Raw genomic sequence first — 17283 nt, forward strand, 5'->3', positions numbered from 1 at the left:
CGCCCCTCTCTTGGCCCCTGTCTTCTTCACCGATTCTCTTTTTCGCCTCTATTGTTTGCCTCGAATTCTGGTCTTCCCTCTTACTAAACCTCTCCCACCTCTGTAAGGCACTCACTCCCAGTCTCTTTCTGCTCTTACCTCTATAATTACTCTTAACTTACTCATTGATCCTCTCCCCATTTCTCTCTCTCTGTCTCTCGCTCCCTCTCTCTCTCTCTCTCTCTCTCTCTCTCTCTCTCTCTCTCTCTCTCTCTCTCTCTCTCTCTCTCTCTCTCTCTCTCTCTCTCTCTCGCTCACTCCCTCTCTCTCCCTCTCTCTCTCTCTCTCGCTCACTCCCTCTCTCTCCTTCTCGCTCTCTCTCGCTCTCGCTCTCCCTCTCCCCTCAACTACTCTCGTTTCCCCCCCCTCTCCTTGCTCTTCCCTCTCCTCCTTTCCCTTACTTTCCACTGCCCTCCTCCCCTCCCCACCCCAGCCTTCCCTGACCATCCTACATCCATGTGAACCTTTGCTTGCTTCACACGGCCAAGGTCCATTTAAGAATGAGGCATTTTCTCTTAGATTTTCCTTCATTTTCAGTCACCTCCATAACCGTTCAGTTTATTTACATTCTGTCTTTATTTTTGGATCTTCGCCTTGCTACTTGATATTAACTTTACCACTCTTCTTCATGTTGTGTATTATTCCCTATGAAATCCTACTTCCTCATCTTGTCCCTCTCTGTCTCCGTTTCTTCGTATTTCTATTTCTCTCAATACTCAGTTTTCTCAGTTTTCTTCACCAGTACTTCCTCCTCCTCCTCCTCTTCCTCTTCCACTTCCACTTCCTCCTCTTCCACTTCCTCCTCTTCCACTTCCTCCTCTTCGTCTTCCTCTTGCTGCTGCTCCTCCTCCTCTTCCTCCTCAGTCTTCCGCTTCTGTTGCCCAATTATCCCTCGACCACTCGGTTGGGTGGACGCATAACCCAGCTTCATTCGCTCCCCTCCCTTCTATTCTTATTGTTATTCTCCGTTTTGTTTTTTATTTACTTACTAATTAATTTCTTACGTTTTCGATTCTGTAAAGTCTTTGACGATCCCATTTCACGGCCTTCTATAGGTGAACTAACCAATGTAATGGTTTCCCTGCTTTCCGTCGCGACTGACAGAATCTGTCATTTCCTTTCCCATCTCTACACGTCTCAGGCTTGTCGGCATCAGAACTCGTTGAGGCATTTTTTTTTCACTTGTAGCACCTCTCATAACGTACGTACGGAGTTTTTTGCTTATTTTCATGTATCTTTCTGTTTCGCCCGTTATCATTGTGTTTCCTCTTTGCAAACACCCTCTTTCTCACTATATTGCATGGTTTTTCTGGTGGCAGGAAAGAAGATCTTTAAATAGTTTGTGTGTGTGTGTGTGCATGCGCGCATGTAGGTTAGGAGTGAATGATGGGCATTGCCAGGGGCCATTTACGATAACAAAGCCTCATTGGCGCGACAGCTGACAGACAACTTTGATGTTCTTGTCATGGTTAAGTGACAGGGACAGTGTGTGCGCCCGTGTGTGTGTGTTTTAGGGGGGTGATGCCAATGTTCAGGCCCGTCTGTTGGCCATGTCCTTCTTCCCCATAGCGCGGAGACTTGTTCTTGGTTAGGGGGGCCGACAGCGACGACGACGACGACGACGACGACTGAAGCGGCAACATCGAAGGTTCTTAGATCGTAACAGATCCCCTGAGGTCGAAGCCCCGAGTCGCCATTAAGTCTGGCCACGCACTACCCTCTTGCTCCCTCGCGCATGCGCACTTGGTTGTTGATGATATTGGTTGTTGCTACTGCTGTTGCTGTTGTTGTTGAGGCAGTTTTTGGTCAAGGGGGCGGCGGTGCGAAGGTGAAATAAAAGCGTGATTGTTTTTTCAGTCATTTTTATTACCCACCATTTCTTTTTCAGTCTTTCATTTTTTCATCCAGGAAATTTTAAACTTATCCCTCTCAAAGAGGTGGACTAGTCGATAGTATGAGCGTGTGTATACGTGTGCACACGCTCAAGTATGTATAATTTCTATTTACCTAGTCATGATACAGTAGGATCGAGACAGACCAGTTTTGTGTATTTTTTTTTTTATAAAAAAAGATGAATTAATGTCTTCGGTATGAAAACGCCAATTGAAAGAGTTTTGCGTTTAGGGTGGAGTAGTAGTTTGTTGGTATGGGATTATATGTGGCCGGGTGTAGGGTGAGGTATGGGTATGGTTATATTTCTGTACGTATAACCTGTTGAAGTCTTTACTAAGTTTGTTATTGCTCTCCCCCCTCTCTCTCTCTCTCTCTCTCTCTCTCTCTCTCTCTCTCTCTCTCTCTCTCTCTCTCTCTCTCTCTCTCTCTCTCTCTCTCTCTCTCTCTTTGTGAAAAAATTGCCAGTTGTGGTGCTCTGCTTCAGTAACATTTTGAAAGCGTCCCTGCGTGTTGCATGCCGACAATTTGTCCAAGTCGTATTTTCTTCGATATTTTTTCCCTGCGGGTGTGGGTGCACATAACAATTATAGTCACAGTGTTCTTCCTTGGGTTTTCTGTTGCCATTGGTGCGTCCGTCTCTTCCGTGCAAAGTTGGAACCTCGTCTCTGGTTTTGTTCATAAGGATAGGAGCGCTGGAGGAATGATGGGCGACGAGATAATTGTGCCTTGGGAGTTTTAATTTTGATGTTAAATCGGTGTAGGATGAAGCCCACCAGCATTTTCGGTATGTCTTCATCCACAGTGAATAAAAGCAACGTTGACTGGGGGCTCAGTTCTCCGAGTGGTCTTTGGGAGAGAAGTCTTTTGTTGAAGAATTTCCTAGTCTTACACTCTGTCTCGCGTCTTCCTCGTCAAATGTGTAGATTGCATGTCGTCACTTTCTAATCGCTGTTGCACTGTACAACGCTTTATTGGTGCATTGTGTTTTTTATCCATATGCCTTTTCCTCACTTTGAAATACTGCTTCAGACTTGCGACCTTTTATTTCTAATTATTTCGTTAGCAACCGCGATTGCGTTTATGTAGCTAATCATTCCCTGAATGGGTGTTACTCTGATTAATAAAATCGCCTAGCGGCAGCCGAAATCAAAGAGTGAATGTCGTACGGCATGGTAAGGGATAATAGAGATCAAGAATATAATTGGTGCCAGGACTGATCCCTGTGGAACTCTGCTGTATATTGTGTATGTGCTTATGCATGACTAGATAAATTCACTGAAACTTACAGTGCGTGTGTGTGTGTGTGTCCGCGCGTGCGTGCATATATCCTTTGAGCGTTCGCGCCTTACGATAGGGAGAACAAGACCGCCTTCCCCGTCTGGAGCCCGTCGACACAGTAAAAACACTGGAGCGCCAAGCTAACGTTTGTGAGATGACGTCAGAAAGGGGGCGGGGTCGCTGTGAGTAGAAAACGTTCACCTGAGGCATCCCCACTGTGGGTGGTCCGCTTTAGTGTGGCCTGGAAGCATGCGGTGACTTGGAAACTGTGTTAGTTGGTGGAGGTGGTAGATAGAGAAGGAATGTCCTGGATGCTACTGCCGCAGATGACCGCGATCTGCTTCTGGCGAACAGTGGTGAAGAGGGAGAAGAAGGAGGTGGAGGAGGAGGAGGAGCAGGAGCGTACTAGTGCGGCCAGAAGACTGACAAAGGTGTTTTTGTTGTCCTTACAGGAAAGGCGTACCCCATCCGGAGCCCCCTTGTGTACATTCCGGTGATGTGCCCCTTCTGTTGCAAGAAAATCAGCAACAAGTATAATCTGAAGACGCACGTGCGAAATATGCACCCCGATGTAGTCATGAACGCGCAAGTGGAGTTCGAGATACAGTAACATTAAAAGAGTCCGGTGGACGGGGCCGAGAAGTTGAGGGGTGATGGCGTAGAGGACGCGATAGCGCGTCTACGCGCGCGCACATACGCACGCGTTGCGTTCCCATACATAAACACACATAGACGCGTGCGACCACACACACACACACACACACACACACACACACACACACACATACATACATACATACATACATACACACGACTACAACAGCTCATGTATAAACATACACTATATACATAGGTGATGTTCACCAAGCTATTCTTTTTGGTTTAATTTTATATAAGGAAATAAGACTGAATATTAGATTATTTTAATACGTTATCATGTAGGTAAACGTGCATGCATGCATGCATGCAATATATACAGCGGGAGATTCGTTAACACGCAAGCATGCCTTACACACACACGCACACACACTCACATTCACATTCACACTTGCTTATGACAGTCCATTGAAGTCGATGACGACGTTGCTCCAAATAAAATAAATAATGAGAGATGACAGCCCAAATCTTTGCTGGCATCCAGGATGGCTGTGGATTGTAATCCATGAGGCACAAGCCTTGCTACGTAGGTTACAAGGATGTTTTTCATTAAGAGTCAAATTCTGGAGCCCGTTGATGTCGAACGAGTTCATTTCTGGCTTCCTCTTTTGGTTTAACGAGGTGTCTAATGTGGTTTCCCCGTTGTGGCAGACTGAACGTCACATGGGATCATCTGAAGCTAACTTCAGGTTCTAGGTTCAAGCTCTTTAGGTTCTTGGAATTATCTTTGAATCTTCTCTTCTGCCCTCCGGCATAGCAGATTCCTTTTGACCGTATGTTTGCTTTGGAAGCCGGTGATCTTGCATCCTGATTTTGTGCCCAAACCAGCGTACAAGTTTAGCTAACATGGTCTCGGATGTTGGTCGTGCTTAAGTGAGGGTATAGCTCTTCGTGAGTCACTTCGTGTTTCCAGGACACCCCCTAAAATATGCTTGAGGCATCAAGTGTGGGAGTTTTCTAGTACTTGAATATGACCTCTATAAGGTGTCCAAGGTACACTGTTTGGTAGACTGCAGCCTTTGTTTCACATCTCGGGTCAATGTTGAGAAGATTTCTAGTTCTCAATCGTCCATATGCAGCGGAGGACAGATCGATTCGAGTTTGAGGTAGGTATGAGAATGCTGCCAAGGTCAGCTCTCTTAACATCACCACTGATATTGAAATGCTGTGTTTCTGGTGGTGGAGCTACAAACTGGATGATATCTTCAATCTTCTGACTTGGTTTTCAGCCCAAGAGAGTTGTAAGTGTTTCAGACTGTCCATTTGCTCGCTGCAAGGATTCTGGATCATGCACGAGAAGTGCACGTTCGTCTGCATACCGGAACTCAAACCTTTGTTGTAATTATTTTCGTGTGGATCTCCTGGCGCCTAATAGTAAAAAATATTACCGTCAAGATGATACTGTATGTCTATGCCTTCATTTGGATAGAGGATGCCGTTGGTGATTTACATTACAACCAACTGAAAGATGTTAAAATAGGTGCCGGCACATAACCCTGTCTCACGATTGCTCAGGCAATGAATGGTTCTGATTGCAGGACGCCAGCATGGACTCGGGCCTGCATGCCGACATGCGTCCGAGTTCACGGCTTTTGGAAACAAAATCCTTGGAAAGTTCGACGAAGGCAACATACAAGTGTTTATTGTGTTCACTGCATTTTTCATAAATCTGGCCGCAAATGTATCACTCGTACTACGAACCTTCCTAACTCCACACTGATTCGGAAAGGATAAGTCAGTGAGATGTTGGTTGAGTCTTGATAGGATGACCAACAAGATCCTGCCAATGAGTACAAGTAGATGCCTCGACAGTTACCACAGATTGTATTGTCACCTTTGTTCTCATAGAGGTTTAAGATTTGGATCTTCCTTGTCATGAGGCATGGCACGGAGAATGAGGTCATGAAGACACTGCGTAAAGCTACGGTTACACCAGTTAACGGAATGCTTAGAGTCCAACTTTGGCATTCGTGTATCCAATCCTATCTTTGGACGAGTGGTTAGGAGAGTTCAACCTTACCACTGGAAATGTTTATGTTTCTACTTGAAAAGCAGCAGTGTAAAATAGAAAACAAAGAATGAAAAAAAGGCAATAAGGAAAAAAACAAAAACGGCAAACCTGCCAAAAGACAATATTTACCGCTTAAGAGGCAATTGAGTAATAAAATGTGACAAGAATTGCAGTACAGTATCATGTGCGTCACGGGAGCAAAGTATCACAGCAGCACTGAAAACCAAACAGCATTTGTTTGATTGCACGATGCATTTGAGATGTTCCATCTGGTATTGTCCCTTCAGCTTTTACACGAGTTTTCCATTTTATTTACGTTGTGTCCAAACAATCAGCGGTCAACAAGAAGAACACTCCTGGGCTACGCAGCGAGCTTGTTTCCCCGAAGAAGGAAGAATGGAAGACTTTACCGTAGTAAGATTGTGCCTTGATAACCATTCTTGCTGCTGATTTAGTAGCCTAAATGTTAAAAAGAAATCAATATTGGTCAAAGCCGTGAATAGAAAGGTGAGCAAGGCCTCTTGGATTTTTACCGAATGTGCGCAGAGAATCTTGCTGTAATTAGTGTCGCTACTAATAAAGAAACAAGACAGCAAGACAAGGGAAGCGTGAATAATTTCCCTTTTCCACTTAATCACGGCGAGGAGCACTTTGGCGAGCAAAATAATGTTTTACATCGCAGCGGAAGTCAAATGACTGATTATTGCCACTATATACATTCCATAAATTCTATTTCAAGATGGTTTTATACTATTGAATAATTGATCTCTTTTTACTGAATAGGCTATATATATATATATATATATATATATATATATATATATATATATATATATATATATATATATATAATGTGTAAATATGAAAACTATTAACATAGACCTTCAGTTTATCACTCTTCGATAAAATCCAAAGGAAGAGCTCTAACGGTATTGGGATGGGCATATTTCCTCCAACTCTACGCTTGGACTCCAAACCAAATCCTCTAACCTTGGACGAAATCCAACTGCGTCGTTGTAATCTAACTATTCCGTTGACTAATGTAACCGTAGCTTTAGGTGCGGACCTCCATGTTTATATATTTAAGCAGGGGTACCATAAAATCCGACGATCTGATTATTGCTAAGACCAAATCCTCCTCCACAATCGCTGAGAGATGGGCAGTTCAACGCCAGGTCTGTGACACAAAGAGTAAAATATGCGCAAGAAGTTCAGGCTTCTGAAGTTCATAGCTTCTGTGAACCAACGAAGTCGTGTTTGGCCCTCAAAGAAAAACTGTCACGCTGATACGATCTTCAGAGGAGACTGCGCTCTACACACACACACACACACACACACACACACGCACATGTGCGGGCATGCACACTTACTAATTCCTACATGTGACATGGGCTCATGTGGACCACATATACCTCAGATAATCCTCACTTTAACACTCCTCATAAACACACACATGCCTTTTATATGTATGCACACGGAATAAACGCGTTTCTTTGAGTTTTTAAATTTGCTGGCACCATTTTTTTAGGGTACTTAAGGCACTTACGGTTGAGGGAAGGGGGACCTCTTACCGTCTTTGGGTTAGTTAACATCGTAAACATAGGTAACTCGGTTAAGAAAAATCAACATATCCTCAGGAAACAGGGGCTGCAACGTCTTTTTGTTCATTGTAATGCATTGCGTAGTCTTGGGCACAAGCGTATACTGCTATACTACACGGGTTGGGTGGGGAGCCACGTGGGTTATGTGTGAGATCACACTCATTAGATTACGTAGTATTCTATGGTGTTGGGGATATCTGAGTGGTGTTGTGTGTTGCTTTGTTGCTCTGTAATGCAATGTAAGAAGTTTGGGGACGTGGGCAGATGTGGAAAGCAGTCTTCTTGTAAAGCACAAAAAGAGGTAGTGGTGGTGTTGACGGCGATTCCGGAGATTGAAGACCCGGAACTTTAAAGACGCACTTTACCATGTCCGGATCTTGGCAGCCCGGAGAGTTAAAAGTAGTAGTAGTAGTATTACTACTCCCTTGTACGGGACTAGGGGCGAGCGCTGCTGACGGTGTGTGTGTTCTCTGTTGCAGGGGTGCGGGAGCGGGCGTGGTTCATGGGCGGGTCTGGTGGCTCGGGTGGTGGTGGCAGGGACGCGGGAGAAAACACGCTTAGGCTCCAGGACCCACCTCAGCAACAGCAGCAACCACAAGCCCAGCAGCAGTCTCAGCCTGAGATCCCGCAACACTCGCCACAACAACAACAACACCCGCTCCCCTTTCAGCAGCAACAGCAGCAGCAGCAGCAGCAAGCGTACCTGTCCGGCGGCCCGGACAAGTCCGTGCCGTGTCCGGTGTGTGGGAAGCGGATCAGCAATAAGTACAACCTCCGGGTGCACATCCGGGACAAGCATGAGTCGCTTGGCCGGGGCTTGACGTGTCCCACATGCCAGAGGACCTTCAAGAACGCCAACAGTCTCCGCGTCCACTCGATCATGCAACACGGTATGGTGAGCACGCGTCGCCGCCGACTCCGGCTCTCCCTCCAGCAGTACCACCACCACCACGTGACCGACCCCCTCCATCAGCCACACCAGCAGCAGTTACATCACCAACATCAGCAACATCCACATCAGCAGCACCAGCAACAACCCCAGATACCTCAGCCCAGCCTTGGACTGAGCGCCCCAGACCCAGGCGCGAATCATTAAGTAGGGATATTCAGTAGCTGGTAGAGAGATAGAGAGGGTACTGCAGTTCGGTGGCGAAGAACTTTAGGGGGAAGGAACTTTTAAGAATCCATCAACTTGCCTCGACCTGACATAGCATTACATTTGATAGGGCAATTTTATCTATTTATTTATTTATTTATTTTTATTTTTTTAAGTAGTTTGGCACTTCCCTTACATATGCTTGGCTCTCAGCTAATCCCGCTTAACATGTCATGTGTTTATAGGGTTCTTACTGCTGTATGGTCACCAAAGGTTTGGGTTGTAGGTTCAGGATAGACTTGAGAAGCCTAACCCTTGGGCGTTTATGGTGGCTGATAGGCACAGCTGTACGTGGCTTAGTCCCAAGTTTTACCAGCTTACCAGATCTGCAAAGTAACTATATGGTTAACTGAAGGACAGTTAGGCATGCTGCTGAGTATACGGGGCCCCAAGCTGCGTTCATCTGGCAGTCTGTTGAACATATGTAGAGGGAACTCTTCTCTTGTGGAGTTTAGGTCTTCGGAATCCTTGAGGTGATAGGATGTAATTCGAACTACTATGACCAAAGTTTAAATTTTTGTTAGGGTTTCAAAGACAGTAAATCAAATTAGAGTCCACTGTACGTTGTAAGGGTGCATAGACACGTACAGTATGCATTTAAGGTTTCTGTAACCATGTACGTAATAAAACTAGTTATGTAAAGGTCCTTGTAGAAATAGGGACCTTTGGTTAGGTATGTATATGGTCTGAGGTCAAGGTTGATAGTGTTCTAGTTTTTCTTTTCTTTTCTTTTTGGGTTCCGCACAAGTTTGGGTTCCTTGCAGCTCCCATGTTTTTTTTTTCTCCTCCTCCTCCTCCTCCTCCTCCTCCTCCTCTCTTTCATTTATTCGCTTTTCTCGCAGTAAGACATATCACCTTGCAGTCAGGGCCCATGCCAAGGCATGGGCAGTATCAGAATCGATGCCCTTTACTTTCAAGGTCACTGCTCCAGTCACCTTCCCTATGTCGCCAAGTATCCAACGTTCATGCCATTGAGGCTTCTACGACCTGTCAGAGGGAGATCTGTTTGTGTTCGACTTTCTCGCCAATGCTACGGTCCCAGAGATTTTTTTTTTCTCTCCTGCTTTGTTGCCAGGGCGATAGGCACTTTGTCAGTGACCCTGTCTCCTGTTATCGAACACCTGGCTGTCATTCTTGAAGGCCAACTGCAGTAACAAGCTGCTCATGGTTTAGAGCCCATCTCTCGATGCACCTCGCCAAGTCCTGCAAGACCACTAGAGGGTGGTCACACCCTCCCAGCCTTCTGGTCGTTCTCCCCGCCGTGGGGGCCAGCCTGCATGCTCCTGGAGTGAAGGTGGGGGGCGTAGAGGGTGGGGGGGTCTTCATTCATCACAGTTCCTCATGCTGCGTTTTATACGCGCAATGTTGCGTTTCATACGCAGAAAACCTGATTGAAACAAAAAAAAAACATTGAAACAAAAAAAAACAAAAAACATATGAACTACGTTACAGTACTATGAATAGGATCCGACAGGTTTAAGTTCCTTCAGACTATAGACGTTAGGGTGTTAGTTAACCCGTCAAGTGACGTTGCCAGAAACCTGTTTTGTTGGGCGCGGCGGAGACGCGCGTGGATGTATAGTTGATCTTTTGTACAACTGTGGAGATGCTTTGTCTGTCTCCAACCCTCACTGTTGTGAAACGGTTGCTTCACGGCAACATGTTGCAAAACCTAACACGATACCATTACCTGTAAAATTGTAATTTAACCAATAAAGTAGAATATGTGGATTGCTTGTCGTGTCTTAAATCCCCCCTGTTGTTTACATATTGTGTGTGTAAAAGCATTTCTGATGCATCAATACTTGTACAAGAAAAAAAAAAAAAAGTTATCTAACAGCGGAAATTTTGTCCCGAGACCTTTCTCTGGTTTTAACTGGTACGAATAAGATAAATATGAATATTTCCTCTATAATAAAAATATATAACAAGATTACCTTTAATTGTAATCGGAACTAAAACACAATAGTAAATCTGGAGCCACAGTGCTGAATTAGATTTTGGATGCGAGATTTGTGACGTAAAAAATGTGAGAATTGTAATTCCTGCAGGAGGATATTACTCCAAGTAAGAATCCCATTCTTCATACTCGCCGCCCCTCCATGATTGGGGATAATTATCTCGTATTTGACGAATGTTCTTATAGACGATGCACAAGATCGTAATTATTTGAAGTCATGATGTGTGGCCTGGGCACACTCAACTTCTATGAGGAAGAGCTTATACAGGCGGCTCTGTCCTGATTTTTTATTTATTTATTTATTTATTTACTGGGGGTTGACTTCCGCCTTTCCCCTGGGCTGCCTGGAATCTCCTGTTTTTCCAGGTGAGGACGGTTATGCGAGTCGCTGGGAGCACGGTGGAGGTGAACTTCGTTTTGTATTTATTTATACATTTAATCTTGTTTGTATATTTATTCGTTCAACCCCTGATAACTTTGTTTACTTATTCATTCTATCTTTATGTATTTATGCGTTTAATCTAGTTAATGTATTTATTTAATTTTGTTTATTTGTTGTACTCGGGGTGGGGGGTGTCGTGGGGCGGGTGACTGGCCACTCTCCACCTGCAGTGGGTCGGATGCCCCCGCTGGCATAGCACCGGGCGCCCCGTTCTTGTTGGATACGTATCATTAATCCCAGCAATGGTAGTGACGCGCAAGGCACAGACAAAAGCTAGGTGTCTCTCTCTCTCTCTCTCTCCTCTCTCTCTCTCTCTCTCTCTCTCTCTCTCTCTCTCTCTCTCTCTCTCTCTCTCTCTCTCTCTCTCTCTCTCTCTCTCTCTCTCTCTCTCTCTCTCTCAGGTGTTGTGAGTTCTCACCAGTTCCCTTTCGTATGTTGGAATCAAATGAACCTATTCGTATGTTCGAATTAGATTAACATTATCTTATGTTGGAAACGAGTGAAATAGTTTGGACCTCATTCATATCCACCCTTATCCGCCCTCCAACATCCGTCGTCGGCGCAGAGCCCAAACGGTGGCCGGTCTTTGTGTTTCTGTCGAACCACAGCGACCGTCGGTGTAACTACGCTGGAGAGGCGAGGGTGCGGGGAGTCTGGAGCGGGCAAAAGTGGATTTGATTCTGGGGGAGTCGGCGTTGGTTTCCCTACACATGAACGTTCGGGCTGTGCTTCCTCTTCTGGGAGTATCAGGTTTTACGCGCGCATGTAGAGAGAATTCTCTCCTCTCTCTCTCTCACTCTCTCTCTCTCTCTCTCTCTCTCTCTCTCTCTCTCTCTCTCTCTCTCTCTCTCTCTCTCTCTCTCGCTTTCTCTCTCTCACGCCGCAATGCCACAGGGTTTATCGATCAGCAGCCAGTGCCAGGTTTCGGCACTTTGTACGCGCGGCAGCCCTTGGCCTTGGCTTTGGCCCTGTGGAGCGGGTGGGAGTGCCATGGATGATCGAGTCTCGCCCCGTTCAAGGTCATCACAGTGCCACGCTTTCGGACACCCACAGTGGGGTCGCAGTAAGTGGAGACGACCTTTAAGGTTGTGTCCACAACGCTTCATAGAAGAATAAGGAAAAAAAGTACATATGTTGGGAGAGTGACGGATGAGTGTATGTGCGTGGATGTAGCCATGTTAAAGAAAGACCTGGGTAATTAGTGTACGTTGGGATGTTTTACACACACGCACACACACACACACACACACATATATATATATAATATTTATATATATATATATATATACAAACACACACACACACACACACAAACTCACACATATAATATATATATATATATATATATATATATATATAATATATACATATATATATATATATATACACACACACACACGAAGTCTTGCATGCTGGGAAATGGAAAAGATTAATAAATGCATATATAAATAGGTATAGATACAGACATCATATAAATGGATACCAGCTAAGCGTAACGCGTTTGATACAGTAAAGGAAAATATAAACAGTACTAATTGAGGATTATATCTCCTTGTGTTTGTGTTTTGAGACTTTTCTCTCTCTTTTATTTTCTTTTACTAAAACCTCAGATATGAGTGTTACATTTGGATATACAGAAAGGTTTTATTATCGTTTGGTTTACTAATTATTTTTAAATCAAACGGACTGACTTCAGGTATTGCAAATGCAGGAGGTCCCGGGTAAGGTACACACAGCCTGAGCATGTAAACGAGTTAACTCATATGTATATAAAATATGAATAAAATCGTCTGGCAATGGTTGCAGGAGAGGTGCCAAATGGCACCAGAATTGGCTGTGACTGGACCTCCTCCCTGCCGAAGTAGTAGCACTTAGCTAAATAAAATCACTTGGCGGCAGCCAGAAGAGAACAGCATTGGGGTTGATGACGTAACAAGGGTTCAGGTGAAATCTTTCCTCTCTCTCTCACTCTCACTCACTCTCTCTCTCTCTCTCTCTCTCTCTCTCTCTCTCTCTCTCTCTCTCTCTTTCACTCTCTATTCCTCTCAGATCAGTATAATCACATCGCTAACCAGAACAAAAGTTTTAAAGTGGCTCGATGAGTCGAGACTCCTTTAATCCCTTAGGATTACAAAGGAGCAACCTTAGGTTTCCTTTAAAGGGGCCAAAGCCATAGGTGGCTCTTAAAGGGGATAGGCCCTAAGGCGACCCTTTATTGGGGTCACTGGGGCTTGGAGGACTGAGCAAGAACGTCCTGGGGAGTCCCAGGTTGTACTGGGGATTGAGCGGGGGTCTCCCCCCCCCCGGCTGAATAAAATCGCCTGAAGGCAGCCAGAATATTTGGCTAAATCGTGAGACGTGGATTTTTTTTCTCCATAGGTAGGTTTAATCATTTCGTTATTTTGGGGTCCTGGCCCACTTCGGTTTGGGGGAAGCCAGGAGATGTTTATGTGTTGAAGGGCGTGATTGCCCGGTGTGATTTGTCTATATTCGTGTATGTAACTCTTCCGTGAGTGTGAATGGGACGATGCTCGCGTCGATTTGGTCTCGTTCTTGACCCACCCTCTATGCCCACTCCCCTACCCAAAGGATATGTACCTGGTCTCTTGCCCCTTCGCGAGCCGAAGGCGGTGCCAAGGAGATAAATAAAATCGCCTGGCGGCAGCCAGAATAGAAGGAAAAGTGTCATCCGATACAGAATGGGGTTTAGAGTCGAGATGGACTGTAACCCCGTCACCAATTGGAGATGCGTCGGAGGTGAATGAAATAACCTGGCGGCAGCGAGAGCAAAAGGAAAAGTGCCACCCGGCACGGAAGGGAAAGGTGTACCGAATCTTCAAGAGCTTTTGTTTGGTGCGCCCGAGATCCCCTCCATGGGTGTTTTGACCACGGGGGCCTTGCGAGGCAGGTAGCACCCATAGCGGGTCCCAGTGCCCTCATTCTCATGTCGTCGGTCTCTCAAGAAGACTTCTTCAAGCCGAGTGGCAGTTGGGGCCGTACAAGGAAATGTTAATGGTGAGGCACTCCTGCAAGGTGCGTGTCGGGGTCGTAGCTTTACTCTGCGTCCCTGCGTCTCGGGTCTCCTCTGACTCCTGCTACATCAGAGGTGCTCTCTGTCGAATCTGCGGCCACATGCACAACATTTACTGAAAGCAGCATTTGTTCTCCCGACCGTGTTCCCGCGCGCTCCTTGCCTACCAGCCTACCCCGCCAACCTGCCAGCCTGCCCGTCGACCTGCCTGTCTGCCTGCCTGCCTACCTTGCCGCTCACTTGCCTCCTACGAGTACGCGGTGCGTCTTACATGCCGAAATTTGTGCTGCGTATTCCACGCCGGTGGCTGATCCTGACTGTTGCTGCTGCTGCTGCTGCTGCTGTTGCCGCTGCCTTGCTGGTTCGCTTGTCCTTCTCATCCTCTTCCTCATCAGCTCCTCTTGCGCGGCTTTCTGGTGGTATTAATGGGAGAGATGCTGGTGGTGATGTTAAATGATGCTGATGGTGGTTAATGATGGTTGTGCTGTGGCTGTTACTGCTGTTGCTGCGTGCGTGCCTGCCTTTCTGCCTGCCTGCCTGCCTGCCTGCCTGCCTCAGCACCTCCCGCACGTGGCCTCGCCCTCACCTCCGCTGTTTTTCTCGTGTTGCAGGTCTTAGCGAGGACGCCAATGTGTGCAGGTTTTGCGGCAAAGTGTGCAGCAATCGTTGGAACCTGAAGAAGCACGAGCGAGATATGCATTTGAACCGTGGTCTCAAGTACATGTGCGAGTTGTGCAACAAGCACTACGGGTCCTTAAACAGCTTGCAGGTCCACAGGAGCACCACGCACCCAACGGGGCGCCCCAGGCGGAAGTCCTCCTCCTCCTCCACGACCCCCAACACCCCCTCCTCCAACACCTTTAACAAACAACTCTTTTCGACGCAGGGGGTGTTCTCCCCGGCCACGTCCTCCGGAGGTGTTGGAGGCGAGGGAGGAATAGGTGGTGGTGGTGGTGGTGGGCCTCAACTTGTCGGGATGGGGTCCCTTTCCCCGCACTCCCTTCCCCCGAGTCTAGGCCTCCAGCACTCACCCGTCTCCTCCGGCTGTAACGATGCCATTACCACGGTCAGCCACACCGGCTCTCCCAAGCCCTCGCCGCCCATTGCGAGCGCCTCCCACCTGCCCCCCGGAGGCGGGCACTGTAAGCCGACGGGGCTGAGCAATGAGGGCCCCCTAGTGGTGTCGCCTGACAGCCACCTCCCCGGTGTCCCGCCCCCGGAGTACATGGACAGGAAGCCCCTTACGTTCCCCTTCGCCAAGTTCCCCTGTCCGAGCTTCGAGCGGCCTCATAGCCTTGGTCAGGGGCTCAAGGACTTGGACAGCGATATCCAAATCATTCACAACAGTTACGAGTCGAACAGGCCGTACCTGCCCTTATCCTCAATGGCTCAGGAGAACCCCCGCCCCCCGCCGCCGCCGCCGCCACCTCTCGCGCCCCCTCTGCCTCCCCACTCGCAGAGCGGTGGCGCCGCCGCCTTGGACCCTCTGGTCAACTTTAATCGTGACTTCGGGTCGCACTTGAACGCCCTACTGGGGGCCACGGGAGGAGCCCCGAACCCGCCCTACTGAACCGGTGTTGACGACGACAACGATGACGACGACCCCGCTGGCTCCTGTCGCTCCTTCGCATTCGGATCAAACGTCCAAGAGGGGTTAGAGTGGGTTGTGCTTAAAAAAAGAAAATAATATAAATGAATAAAAAACGCGTTGTAAGTAGCCATTGTAAATAAATATATTGATAACAACACTAATAAATTCGAATAAATATATATGATTAGAAAAATAAACCAAATAGCATCAAGCACCTGACAGAGTGGGTCAGATGAGCTAAAAAGCAAGAATTGGGGAAGAAATCGAGTATACTAAATTGTCGGGAGTCCCAGTTCCAGGGGGCACTCGGTCCACGCAATATCCAGAGTTCATATCAGTATTATTAACTTGTATAGCCATATCGACTAGGCTTAGTACCTGAATCCTTTGATGCCGGGGCATCCTATAGAGGTTTTTTCACGGTAATAATACGAAACTACCCAAACGATAAGAAAGTAAAAAGGCAAACGTTTGAAATTATATGGATATATATATATATATTACCCGTGGCCATCAAACAGGGCAAAGGTATGGTTGCCATGGGGGTGTAGTGGTTTTCAGGTTTTTTCCCCTTTTAACAAAATAGGTTGTAGGGAGTGGTGTGAGCTATCCTATGACAACTGGGCGGGGCAGGGTAGGGGGAACTTCTGGCCATGAGGAACTCCTTTGGGCAGAGGGGATGCCCTGTAGCTTATAATTTTGTAGGGCTGCACAGCTTCTTGTGTGCCGAGTAGATGCCAGTAGTCCTTTAGTGTGTAACGTTGTATTGTAAGTGCAAAGGTCTCCCGCCACTGTCCGCGCACGGGTCTTCCCCTTCAGTGCGTGGGTTGGCTGCACGCATGAAACGGCCATGATCGGCACACTGACGGAGGATCCTCCGGTGTTTCAGGCGGAGGAGCGACAGGATCCCTCGGCGGCGCCGCGCAGCAGGATGTGGAGGAGGCTGCCGTGGCCGCTGGGGTGGGGTTCGAGCGGGACGCCCTGCGGAGAGTCGCGGCATGTGCTGCCCCCCCGAACACGACCCGCTACGCGCCCGCCAGCCTCCCCTACAGCAGCAGCGCGCAGCCCCAGCCTCCCCAGCGGCCCGTCAACCACCACATGTTCGCCCTACGCGGCCGCCATACCGCAGCAGTAGCTCATGCCTCGCAGCAACCGCAGCAACAGCAGCCACAGCAGCAGCCTCAAGCCCAACCACCTCAGCACCTGCCCGCACCGGGAGGATGCCTCATGCCTAATGCCTCGCGATCGTTTACGGGCGACGAGCTGGCTTGCGAGTTCTGCGGCCGTGTCCTGTGCAACAAGTACGTGCGGGACCAGCACGTGAGGGACGTGCACGGGCCCAAGCAGTCGCACACGTGCAAGTTCTGCCTCGGGGTCTATTCGTCCCTCAACTCGCTCCGGAAACACATGAGCACCATACACAGGCAGAACAAGCGGATCGAGCCGACGCAACAGCAACAACAACCCCACACCTCCGCCGTGTAGTTAGAATGAAACCGGGATAGAAATTTTTAAGTCGTGTGTTCCTAAAGTAAACTGTGTCTGGTCAGGAAGGTAGTCTTATACATGATGATGATGATGATGATGATACTAATGGTGATGATGATGATGATGATGGTGGTGA

General features: G+C 47.4%; 1 protein-coding gene across 11 annotated transcripts in view; it reads left to right on the plus strand.

The window, feature by feature from the left end:
• Positions 1-17283, plus strand: part of LOC143033965 (uncharacterized) — a 253952-nt gene that overhangs the window by 74039 nt on the left and 162630 nt on the right. For 2 of the 11 annotated variants that reach the window (XM_076199700.1, XM_076199701.1), the window contains exon 6: positions 14680-15685. The exons of 5 other annotated variants lie outside the window; for them this stretch is intronic. In XM_076199700.1, coding sequence (XP_076055815.1) covers positions 14680-15638 — 959 coding nt within the window. In that variant the 3' untranslated portion in view covers positions 15639-15685. Of the gene's footprint in view, positions 1-7958; positions 10370-14679; positions 16242-16548; positions 17232-17283 lie in introns of those variants that run through there. 4 more of the 11 variants (XM_076199702.1, XM_076199699.1, XM_076199708.1 and 1 more) reach the window with 4 other exon arrangements.

This window comes from Oratosquilla oratoria, chromosome 16 (genome assembly GCF_046742065.1).
Source record: "Oratosquilla oratoria isolate Oo_2021 chromosome 16, ASM4674206v1, whole genome shotgun sequence".
In the NCBI taxonomy this organism is placed as follows: Eukaryota; Metazoa; Arthropoda; class Malacostraca; order Stomatopoda; family Squillidae; genus Oratosquilla; species Oratosquilla oratoria.